The sequence below is a fragment of the Chaetodon trifascialis genome, chromosome 7 (genome assembly GCF_039877785.1).
Source record: "Chaetodon trifascialis isolate fChaTrf1 chromosome 7, fChaTrf1.hap1, whole genome shotgun sequence".
NCBI lineage: Eukaryota > Metazoa > Chordata > Actinopteri > Chaetodontiformes > Chaetodontidae > Chaetodon > Chaetodon trifascialis.
This window is the reverse complement of record NC_092062.1, coordinates 12,842,367-12,854,880: the sequence shown is the minus strand read 5'-3', so window position 1 is coordinate 12,854,880 and position 12,514 is coordinate 12,842,367. Positions and strand designations below refer to the sequence as shown.

Genomic DNA, 12,514 nt, shown 5'->3' with positions numbered 1-12,514 from the left:
ATACTGTACAAATGTGTGTGTGTGTGTGTGTGTGTGTGTGTGTGTGTGTGTGTGTGTGTGTGTGTGTGTGTGTGTGTGTGTGTGTGTGTGTGTGTGTGTGTGTGTTATAGTTAATATCCCCTGAAAATCTTGTTTTTGCTGACTACCAGTGGCCCCTTTGACCTTGCTGCAGTGATGTAGTGGTGCACTCAAGGGTGTATCAGTACGCCATGACATTGGGTGTGGGTAGAGGTGCAAAAGTACATATTCCTGACCACACCCAACCATACTCAACCAGCCGTGATGCTGGGTGTGGTCTGAGGTGAAACTTTCAACTGGAGAGGGCGGTGAAACGCTGCTTTTCAGTCCAGTGTTAAGATATTCCTTAAGTACCTTTATTTCATCTTGTCTCAATCACCTGTATTTAGCTAAGCCTTTAAGTCCTCTAAATATATAGAAAAACTGCAACTTGTCATTCATTTCACACTTCTCAGTGTAGTCAAACAGTGATGTGTGTTTTACTTTCTAAAAGATGACCTTGTCCCTGTTCAAAGTAAGTGTAGGAGGATTCTCCTCTATGCTGAAGGGAGACAGACTTTCAGTGTGATTAGTAGGGAGTGATTCTGACATTTTGATAGGCCACTGGAGATTGTGACATTTTCACATTTGCATGTGTGTTTTGTAGTGGGATCAGTTTTTTAAAGCACTAAAGGGCATTCCTGACAGATAAATTATGCAAGTCATATTCCTTTTGCAGATGTTGTGCACAAGTTCAGTAGGTTCCTATTAAGTTCTGCACCTTGTAATTATGAATGCTGCAGTATGTTTGTTATATTTTCGTCTCTCACTGTTTTGACAGATTTCAGATTGTTTACCGGGGGAGGGAGTAGAAGAGAGCAGGTGAAAAAGTCAAACAGAGTTCATGTGAATTTCTTGCTTTGAACATTATATTTTGGTGAGGAGAAAACAAGCTTTTTTTAGGATTCCAAATGGAAATCACATCAATCCCTCACTTCCAGCATTTCTTTTTTGTTCTGTCAGCCTCCATCTGCCATCTCGCCCTCCTCCCCCTTGCCCTGCTCATACCCCTGTCAGTCACACAGCACAGTGAAGAACTGACTGAATGTTTTTATTCAATATTTTATATCGTCGTCTTTTTTCAGCTGTAAGCTTAGGTTGCACTGGTCATGTTATCTTCTCTCATGTTTGTGTTGAATATGTCTTTTACTTAATGTTTCTGTACTATGGTTAAATGTGTATGATAAATGATAATCCTGACACCACAGTACAAAAAGTACAAAAGTGTTTTGCTACCTCTCTGTCTATTTAAAGTCAAAACAGATTCCCCAATAAAATCTTATTTTGCATGCCATCAGAATCAACAGTAAAACATATTTTCCACAAATGAGAAATGTTCCCGATGTGAAAAAAACGCAGACATGCCTACTGGACTGCTCTCCTCAAGGCCTTTTTTTTTTCAGAAGCACTGTTCTTTTCCCATCCCTCCCCACTGTGAGATGTTCTAACCTTGGGTCCAATTAATTCTAATGACCTGAACTTTATGTTCCTTTTTGCTCTGCTTTTATGCTGTATCCAGGCATTGTCTGAACGCATCAATTAATCTGCTTTTAAACACTTTTCTTTTCTTAAATCATGGGGGTGTGAGTCTTGGTTTGGTACCCCCGTTGTGCCAAGGCTCTGTACCAAGCTGAGCCATGGGGAGATTCAGTTTTTCAGGAGCACTTTGGGCTCTCTTTGATCAGGTGTTGAAAACCAGTTTTTTGTTCCAGTGGTTTTGTCAGGCGCAGCCACCCTTTGAAAATGCGGCTGCACTTTCAACTTGGTCAAATATATTGTTGAGACTGAAAAATGGATCACAACTTCAGAAATGTCTGCATCAGTTGCATGCATATTATGTGCATGTGAAGTTGTTTTTGATGTTAAGAAAGTGAATATGCTGTGAATGAGGGGAGTGAGATCTCCCTCTAAAATCATGCAGTTATGAAATATGTATATTTATAATACAGTTGTCAGTTAAATTCAGTTAAGCCACAAGCCAAGATACAGGTTTTTGATCTGGATTCTTTGTTTGTTTTGTTGTTCTTTGGATTCCTGTGATTAGCTAGACAGAATAGAAGACACTGACATCCTTACAGCTTATATTATATAAGCTATAAGGATGATGAGTTTGTTGTAACAAATAAAGTGAAATACTTCAAACAGCCTCTGAAATTGGAAGAGATCACTAAAGGTGATCACTAAAGGTGATCTACAATTTGATACCAGTTCAGCCACTGGTGATGCAACAGAAACATGATGAATTTATGTCTATAACTCTGTTCATGTGACTTGAAATGAATAACAAAATGTCTTTAAAGCTCTTGTACATTTACTCATTGTATGCTTACATACATATTAATATATTTCAGTCTGACTTCAACACCTTTATTTTTGACGTCACCCACAGGGTCTATCCGCAGTATCAGGGGTCCCCAATGTAGAAGATCGGCCCAACACCTTGGGCCAGTCTCAGTCAGTCATGAACATCACCAAGATGTCTCCCAAGGCTGAGTCCAAGAAGAGGAGGGCCCCAACACTTCCTGGGTCCCCATCACCTGCCATGGGACACACCAGCTTTGAGGACCATCAGGTGAGAAGATAAAAGAACAGTGTTGAATTTGTGTGTTTGTTAGGTTTAAGCACATCATTGAAATGACGCCACTAACTATCCAGAGCCTTCATGGATATTTTCAGTTATTTACATCATGATTTAAAACTGACTCTCGATGTAAAACTTAATTTACGTCCACTGTGGTAAAAGCACTAATTCGTACCTGCAGGCCAAACACAAAATCTCACACACAAGATGCATGCAAAATGTATAATCGTCACTATAATGCTGACACAACAGTTTTTTCATTGGAGAAAAGCTATTATTATGTAAAATATCCGAATCCCTCAGCTCTCAGGATTGACCTGAAGTCGTACATCTGAAAGCGGCATCATTGTACTTTCCTCTGGGTGTTTTGGCCTGAGATTTGGCTCATCAAGGTCAGAGTGACCTGTATCGTCTACATCAAAGCAACAGCTCCCTGCAGTCTCATTATAATGTTATGGCAGCATGCTGGGAAATGTTGTTTAGCAACGGACATCCTTCCTCCCTCCCACTGATAATAAGTTTTGTTTATTTGGAGGAGCTGGTGTTCTTGATGGATGTTTTCAAGAGGAAATTTTGTTCTCAGGATGGCAGGGAGGGGTGTTATCTTCTTCAGCTTAATTAACTAAACCGTGTACAGAGAAACCACTAGAGGTGCCGCAAACATGCACCTGAATGATCTGATATGCAGTTTCTCTTGATCTTAAGAATTGGTAATAAGCTAAGCATTGAAAGCACCAAAGATTAGTAATTAAATTATGCCACAAAAATACAGATCATGATACATATCAGTTCAAGTGTAGCCCCATAGAGGATATCTGTCCAATTAATTTTATAATGGTAGAGTAGCCTTAACAACTATGTAGCTACCAGTTTGAGGAGGTACACTTAAGTATGGCTAGTTTTCATTGTCAGCTAAAATTCTGAATTCTTCCTTTACAGTACTCATTTTAACACAATTATTGATGCTTGTTCTTTTGTTTTTGCAGTTCATTGTGACTCTTAAAAAGCACAAGAAACCTGTTGTGATTGTTCTTAGTGCTGCAAATTGTAGTTGTGTAGAAAGAGACAGTAATTTATCTGTCCACCTGTCAGATTAAGAGTTACGGCTGACACCAGAGCTGAGACACATACTGAGACACCATCAGGAGTCACAAGGGCAGCTACACACAACAGTTATGAAGGTCATCTGAGGACTTGATGACTGTTCTTATAATAGATTTCTCCGTCTCGCTCTTATGCCTTCTCTGAACTGTTATCCTGTCTGAACCCAAGGTTTTTCCAACCAGGCATTGCAAGGTCATGCTGTGGTGCAGGTCACCTCTCATGTTTCACCTCTGTTTTCTAGTGTTGCTTTTTGAGCAGAGGGATTGAAGACAGGCTGTCAGTGTGTTCTGCGTGTCTTATCAACAGTTCAGTTCCTTATGCAGGAATAACAGAAGAGCAACAAATATGTAATATAAGAGGAACTTATATTTTGATTTCATATGCATTTTTAGCATTTAAGTGGTCACCACATTGATTGATGGGTGAATGAATGGATGGGAAGTTTAGATTATTGATTGATTGCTTGATATTGTTTCATGAAGACACAGCAGAGGTGTTTGGTGTGCAGAGATTAGCAGCATGCGTGGCCTGTGTTTGTTTGAATGTGATTAGAAAGGATTTAGTTTCATGACAGTGAAGGATCTCATAGCAGCCAGGTTTTATCAGGAAAGTTTCTCAGGGGCATTGGCATTAAAGAGCTCTGCATGACTTGGATCTTTGGAACAATTTTGCCTGTCAAATCAAATCATGTCACAATCATAATCCAAGTTGTACTTTCACATTTACATGAAATTTGGAATTGTAGTTGCTGGAGGCAGTATTAAGCTACCCTTGGAAAAGTTTCGCTTGTCAGTAAAGGATCATCTTCAAAAAGTTCCATCTCCAGTGAAAACAGATGTCACGCTATACTTTTAAAACACAATAGTTCAGATACAGGTTTGTCCACAAGGGATGGGCTGGAACTGGGCCGGCCTGCCTGGCAGAACGCACACACAATTTATCACCTAATGTGCAGTTTGTTTTTGTTGTTTTTTTGTTTTTTTTATCCTTGATGGATTTCACTGACTCAGACTTGTCGTGCACTAAAACGCTCCCTCAATTCTGCTGCAGGCTGCTTTGTGTTACAGTCTGCCCCATTTAATATAGATAGCATAGATATATATAGTACAATATGAGGATGTGTGTGTGTGTGTGTGTGTGTGTGTGTGTGTGTGTGTTTGAGATGGAGGAGGATTAGGCACATGATAGCAGGTTATCTGAGGACAGCTCTCTATGATGACTGTCCTTATTATAGACCTCCCTCTGCGCTGGACAAGCTTAGGTGGTCAACTGATTGTGACTTACAAGACACAGTAATGGACATTGACATCATAATATAAGCTATATGCATGATGAGATCGTTATAACGATGCCAAATTCTTCAAACAGCCTTTGGAGAGGCGGAGATCACTAATGGTGGTCATTTAAATCATAGCAGGGACGTAGATTAACATCATCGACAAAATTAGGAGGGTCAGAATATCTCCATAGTCAACTGTGGATATACAGGTCAAATTCAGGGCCACATTTTAGGGCAACCTTTGTGCCTATCACGAATGATCACTTTAGGATAAGTAGAATTTTGGCTATTTATGACAGGCTCTGTCACTCGCACTCACTGGCTTTTACTTTTCCAACTTGTGTTAATATGGAAGTTCTTTCTTGGACTTTTGTGACTATTTTTTTCTTTAAGTAAGTTCCACTCTATTTGTAATCAGCAGAGCTAGTTAAAAACAATGTAATCCTTTTATAAGTACCGCTTGTAAGACAGTTAATCTACCTCTCTGAGTACCCGCTGTTGCTTAAAAACGAAATACTAGTGCAATGGCTTTTCTGAAAAAGAGAGGCTGCTTGAATGAGTGGCCATTAACAACATTGTATTTGATCATTCATAAATGGCTGTTGTCCAGTTTTTTACAGAATGCGTAATGGATTAATGTCAGGGTGTTGAAACAAGAACTTTAACATCTCCATTTAAGATACTGTTTCATTTGCAGCAATGAAAGTAGATCTTTGACCTTTTTTATGTCTGAGGGGCTGGGTGCTTGTATACAGTAGTGAGAATGAGAATAGCAACAGCACTAAAAGCAGATGATACTATTTCAGGATGAGTGTAAAGTCATCTCTGACTGCAGGAGAATCAGATGTTTTCACATTTCACTGGAGTCGACATGGAGTCAGAGTCAAGTTTACTGTTCTATTTCTTCAGCTTAACAATCAACAACCTGCGTCTGTCTTTATGAGAGACAGCACTTAAATTGTGTTTTGGAACATTGAGTTCAGAGAAGCACAACCTTGTTTTTGGGTTTTTTTCCAGCAGTGATAGGCAGTCTGTTATTGTGGTCTGGAAAGGAAGCCATGTCTACATCGCCTCTTGTGATAAAGGAGTTCAGAAAAATTTTGAGCTTTCTGCTTCACTGCTCAGTCACAGAAGGTGCTTCTTGAGTGCGTGCATTTGTGCTCATGTGCGTTGTGTGTGCAGGAAGACTGAAAGAACAACACAGAACAACTCAAGGATGAGAGAGAGTATAAAGAGCAAAAGAGAGAAGCTGAGCGAATAAGAGGGTCACAGAGAGATACAGAGAGTCAGAGTAAGGTAACATCAGGTCTTATGAGGGATTTCCATGTGTGTATTTGGGTTGTGCAACATTAACAATGTATGAGCTTTGGGATCGTATTTCAAAAATGCAGTACAGCATGAAATCTGATTGGCCCTTAGCACCACCCTCACCTTGCAGAAGGAGGACAGGACGAGGGGAAAAGTTCAACAGAGGACAAGCAGCATTAAAGAGCAGAAGGTGAAGGAGTAATAAGATCGGGGCAGTAAGCAGGCTGTCTGGTAAAAAGTTTAGAATGTTCTAAAATAGATTACATACAGCTAATTTATTGCACTTTCACTGCCTCCATAATCCATTGCAACTGACATTTTTGAACTCCTGTCACCAAATGACAAAGCAGATTTAATTTGCCTTGCTGTCTACATTACTCACTGAGCATAACTCACCAGTCTCCCTGGACTGCCCAGCAATTAGGAGATGGGCAGCATTACATGTTTGTAGACATGGAAAAAAAGTATTTATAATGTAGCCAATCAGACAGGGTCCAATAAAAAAAACGCTTTTTGTTCTATGCAGCAGAGTTTCTTGTGAAACCTGAAGCCACGGAAGGGCAATACAAGCCAGAGGGGGAGGGAAGACGTTCGGAGAAAGTCATAATTCACGTCACATCTGTTTGCTGGGACAAGTGAACCCTTATGTGGGAATTCAACACAAATGAACCACGGTGGCAGAAACACTGTATACACTATATACAGTGCAACAGTGTGAGATTAGATTTCTCAAGGGAAATCTAGTTGTCCAATGTGACAAAAAATGCCCAAAGTGATTCTGACAGATCTTAATTAAGGCACAGTTTTTGTATATTCCTTAATATGCCTTCCCTTTGGTCCAAACTACGTGTTTTTGGTTTCGGGACAGCTGTCTGCACATGTGTGTGGGCATGTGTGTGCATTGTATGTATTCAGTTGTGCATGCATGTCAAACAATATGGCAGTTGGAGATGTCTTTCCGAAACTGTTCTCACATGTCCACACTTAATTGCATGAATTAGCTTTTGTGCATGCTGCATTCTTGCTTGTGTCTGTGTGGCGTCTTGATTGATCGAGCTGGCTACGTTTTTCTTCCTGATGATCTGTCACTCTGCGAAAATAGCGAGTTGGCAGCAGGAGGAGGCTTGTTTTTCAAAGCCATCCATCAGTCCCACAGTTGTCTACAACGGTAGCTAACTTTAATCTGCTCTATTGCACAGTACTGGTTCAATCAGCCAGACAAAACAAAAGTTGCTATTGGATCTGTGTTCAGTAATGAGTGTTCCTGTAAGGGTTTCTCCCTCTTTGCTTCTGTTGTTCTTCCTTGTTTTCCTCTCCAGCTGTCCTTAATTATTTCCATTTTTTGTTCCCCTTTCATATCAGCTTTTCTTTTGCTGCACACCCTCTGTTTTGTCTCTTTTACAATACCTGTCGACTGGTCACAGCTTCACCCAGTGAATACACCCCCCACTTAACAACATAAACAAAGAAGGTCGGCCATACTGCTGTTGGGTTTGATGGCTGTTAGTCCCTGTTGGTTTTGTAATTAAATGGGTTTTACCTCGTTCAGATAAGAATCTGTTAGAGAGCAACTGAGCAAAATGAGTTATGGTAAAAGTATGAAATACATTGCAAAGACAGAGAGAAGGTAACCTGGGTGTTCCCGACGTGATATCTGAAGAAATTCTGAATAGTGTGAATATACTCTAACAGGAAACTGGTCAACTGCACATGCATATGTGAGTCAGGTACATTGGACCTAGTGTTCACCAGTGTTGGAAAAAATAGCATTGATGCAAAACCAGAGTCCAGCTACAGTATACTTGAATACTGTTTATTTGGTGAATGGAAGATCTTTGTGGGTTTTCTGTTGTCTCTGTATCCTGAATGTGATTGGAGTGCACAAGTGTAAAGTTGGATTCTGTATTGCAATGGGAAAAGTAGTTTTTGACACATTGCAGTAGTTAGTTAATCGGTACTTGCCATTTGCTAACCCATTTACTCTTATTTCATTTTTCCTTTGTCATACACATGCGTACTAACAACATAAAAGCTGTTTATATTAATACACAATGTGTCCTGTGTACTGTATGTGTGTTTGGTCTTGTGGTGCCGACTGAAGTGTACTGTAGGTAGGCACTGTAAGCTTTCTATTCTTAAACACTGACCTTGAAGTTAGGGGCCTGGAATAGGGGAACACGTCACCCTGCCATGCTGCTTATGTAGGGCAGGATCTGTTTGCACTTGAAGCTGTCAAAACATCTTGTGTATGAGATCAGCCAGGACAGATGGGACAAACAAGTGAAGCGAATGTATGTTTGTGTCAGTCTCAAACTGTTTGTGGCTGTATTTGAGCATTTAAGTGTGTGCGTGTGTGTGTTGTGTGTATGTTTGTGTGTGAGAGCAAGCAACTTAGCAAGAGCTAATCACTGATCGGTTGTTGATAATTAGAAAGCAATCTGTGAACACCCCTAGTTATACACACATGCTTACATTTAAATTTTTCAACAAGTATTTATATGTTAGACAGTGTACCTGTAATCTAATAACTATTTATTTGTTTCATATTTATTAGTGTTGAAGTGATTAGTTAATCAATGGATGAGTGATTTGTCAAGGGAAAATGATAAGAATGTGCTTTTTTTCCTGCTGCTTTTTTGATTAATCGGAAGAACAATTGACAGATTATTTTTGATTAGTGCTTCTAAATATCTACATCCTTTAATAGCTAAATGTGCTGCAGTGTTTTCTACAGAAAACTAACCTTTTAATTAGCAAAAGCACACTATTCATTGTCAGAAGATTTCTCACTATACTCTTCTCGTGTTCCTCTGACCCCGACCCAAAACTGTGCATATGAACATTTCTGTAAGTGTCGGGAAAAGGGCAAGAAAACATTACATTTCAGTGGGTTAGTAGGACAAAGTACATGACAATAGAACTGGGTCAGCCATGTGCCTCCTTATCCTTAGCTAGCCTCTTCTCTGCCCCCCATTGTTAATACTTTTAACATAAAACTCTTTTCAACATACATACCACACACCCGAACATACGTTCATTATAACACACATAGACACAATAACCACAACACACACTAACTGTCCTCCAGCATGCTGTTAGGATGTTTTTGACCTCGGTGCCCTCAGTGTTGAGACAGTTCAGCCGCTTTTATTATCTCTGACACGCACATACATACACATACGTCTGTGCACACACATGAATTTTGAATGTCCTGCACACACATATACAGTGTAACCCCTCTCTCGTACACACACATACTCCATTTCACATTCCACATTAGCGCTGTAATGTTGCTCCGTCACTAAGCCCCTCACCCATCAAGAGTCCTTCGAAACAACTGATGAATGGTCACGCAACAGGTTGAAGCCTCCATGGGTGGCCCTATCTGATCAACATGCTCCAACATGGGGCCCTTCGCCTTTCAAACCATGGAGTGGAAAATTTAATGGACACACCAGACTGTCCTGGCATGGCCTTCTATGAGCTTTTGTGTAAAGGCGCATTCCCCTTTAACATACCCACGTCCACATATGTTGTGTTGTTTCTCAATTGTTCTGTAATCAAAGCGCATACAAAACGAAACAAGAGCAGAAAAATCATCAGATTGTGTTAAATAAGAAGCATGTTGGTAGATATTAACTAGTTGGGGGATGTGTGCATTGTGATTGGCTGACCAGCTGAGATCAGTGGGAGAGACTCTGGTCTGTATTTCCTTCATTTTCTCCACTACATTTTAGTTTAGTTTTGCTATCTTAGTAGTCAGCACATTGATAAAGTTAACAAAACTGCAGCATTTTTACAGCAGAGTTTATTTCCCTCAATAACAGATTTAAGCAATCTTCAGTCCAAGCCCCATTTATGAGACAGAAACACTGCAGAGAACATCAAAGCTTTGAATAGCTGTAATCAACTTCACTTGCTTGTGGAGGTACTGTAAAACAAACATGAACAAAATCACACTGGTATGGAAACAAGGAAGTCAGATAATTAGATGACGTCCCTACAGCCTCTCTGAATCATCAGAAGTAAGTGGACTTCTGGTGACTTTTTGATTGTGTTTCTTGAAGTAATAGTGTGGTAAGATAAACAGTGAAGAAGCCCTGTAGATATTTAATACACCAGAATATGATTCATGACTCGGGCTCCATGTGATAATTAATAACTTTAACTTCTGAATGTTTGTCTCATTAAGAAAATGGTAAATAAAATCTACAATGTGATTAATCACTATCATCTCAATGTTTGTCTTTCACAGTATAATGGGAAAGAACTGCTCTCAAGTGAACTCATCACTCAACTTTGCAGTGATTCCATTTGACGTTGTTTCTGCATGTGATTTGATGCAACATGACGTGAATGTACTTACGGCGTCAGGACTTGAGAATCCACTTGATACTCTGACCGTCCTTTGCTTTGTTGTGATTTGACTTGTGATGTCATGACACAAGGTTGACTTGAGACATGAGCAGAAGTCAGATCCTGCCTATAGCTTGCAGCAATACAAGCGTAGCTGATGAAAAAAAAAAAAAAAGTTATTTTTTACAGCTATTCTCCTATAACATGAGTTTGAACAAGCAGCTGCAAATGTTAAGTCAGTAAACAGCGTACATAAACACAGTGTATACATCACCATATTACATAGCCAGCTTAACTTAATGTATAGTGTGACCTTGAATGTGGTATACTACAGAGTCTTGAGTCTTGGCTTCAGTCTCCAACAATCTTAAGTACATGCTGCGTTCCCAGTCATGGCGCCAATAAGCCCATGAGAGCAGCACACACTTAACCCTGCAACCCTTAACAACTCCCTAATCCATACACCCCAGCTCGGCCTGAGATATGAGATATACTGTTCCTTCTCATGTGTGTGCACTTGTGTGCATGTGTGAGAGTGTGTGCACGCATGTGCATGTGTGTGTTGTGGCCACAGCCATTCCTTTCAGAGCATGGCTTGGCAGCAGTCTTATGTTTCACTCTGCAGGGAACGCACACATAAACTTACTCTCACACATGCACGCGCACACACAAACACACACCCACACCCACCTATCTTCATAGGCAAGTCAGTCATCCATTTCAGCTTCAACTTTGGCCCACATCCACTGGTATGTCTGTATTCATGTATGTATGAATGCCAGAGTGGGAGAGAAGCGGGAGACCAAGGAAAAGAAAGACAACCAGTTGGGGGGCCATTTGGATTTCTATAGCATGCCATGCAGTGAGTTCATTGAGTTCACATGTGTGAACCCAGTTTGCCTGCAGAAAGGCAAGGTGGCCTGATCTCGGTCTTGTCCTGCTGCATGATGCAACGCTACATGCAGCTCCAGGCATGTTCTCTGTTGAGTTTCACAGTGAAGAAGAGTTGAACGCAGCAGCAGTAATTGGGATTTTTTTTTTTTTTTTTTAGAAAGAAGGACATCTACACTGTTGAAACCTGCCCACAGCACTTTTAAATTGATTCTTAGAAAACTGACTTCACAGAGAGTGAAATCAACTTGCACAGGAGGGTGTGAAGTCTCATCTCCCTGTGGAAGAAAACAGAATTTCCCAATCATTAGTTTGTCATCTCCCCCTTTTTTTAAATGTATCTCTGTCTCCTCCTCTGTCCTCCTCTCCTGCAAGTTTCTATCTCAAAGCAGTCTGGATTTGTTCTTTTTCTTTTTCCATCATAGTCATTCTGAAAAACATAAAACAGTACTAATGTTATGAAACAGCCATTGACAGATTTCTGCCGAAGCACTTGTTCTCTCTGAGCTGAATGTCACTTGATATCATTTGACTTATTTCCTGCCATTGACTTCATGCATAAGTGACTTAAGGGGCACCTTGCCAATAATTGTGTTTTTGAACTGAATTGAGTGCTTTTGACATGTGACGTGTTTTGAAGAAATGACATAATTTCGCAAACAACAGCTGTTACTTCACCCCCCGAAGTGATCAGCGATTCAGTAGTATGAGTAATCCAGCAAGACAGCTTTACATTTGGAGTTTTGGTTGACATCCCCTTGGGAACTGGAAGAAGCACCACAGTAAAATACACGTACAGCATCAATAGGTGCTCTCACAATACCACTGCATCAAATTAACTGTACCACAGTGAGACGTTATATGTTTTGTTGTAGGATAATTTAAAAGGAATGTTGGCACCCTGATGATTTGAGGACTCAGACGCCTGCCAGAACTCC

General features: G+C 40.3%; 1 protein-coding gene across 2 annotated transcripts in view; it reads left to right on the top strand.

Moving 5' to 3' along the window:
- Window positions 1–12,514, top strand: part of cobl (cordon-bleu WH2 repeat protein) — a 53,202-nt gene that overhangs the window by 25,238 nt on the left and 15,450 nt on the right. For both annotated transcript variants that reach the window (XM_070965952.1, XM_070965951.1), the window contains one exon: window positions 2,447–2,629. In XM_070965952.1, coding sequence (XP_070822053.1) covers window positions 2,447–2,629 — 183 coding nt within the window. The remainder of the gene's footprint in view (window positions 1–2,446; window positions 2,630–12,514) is intronic.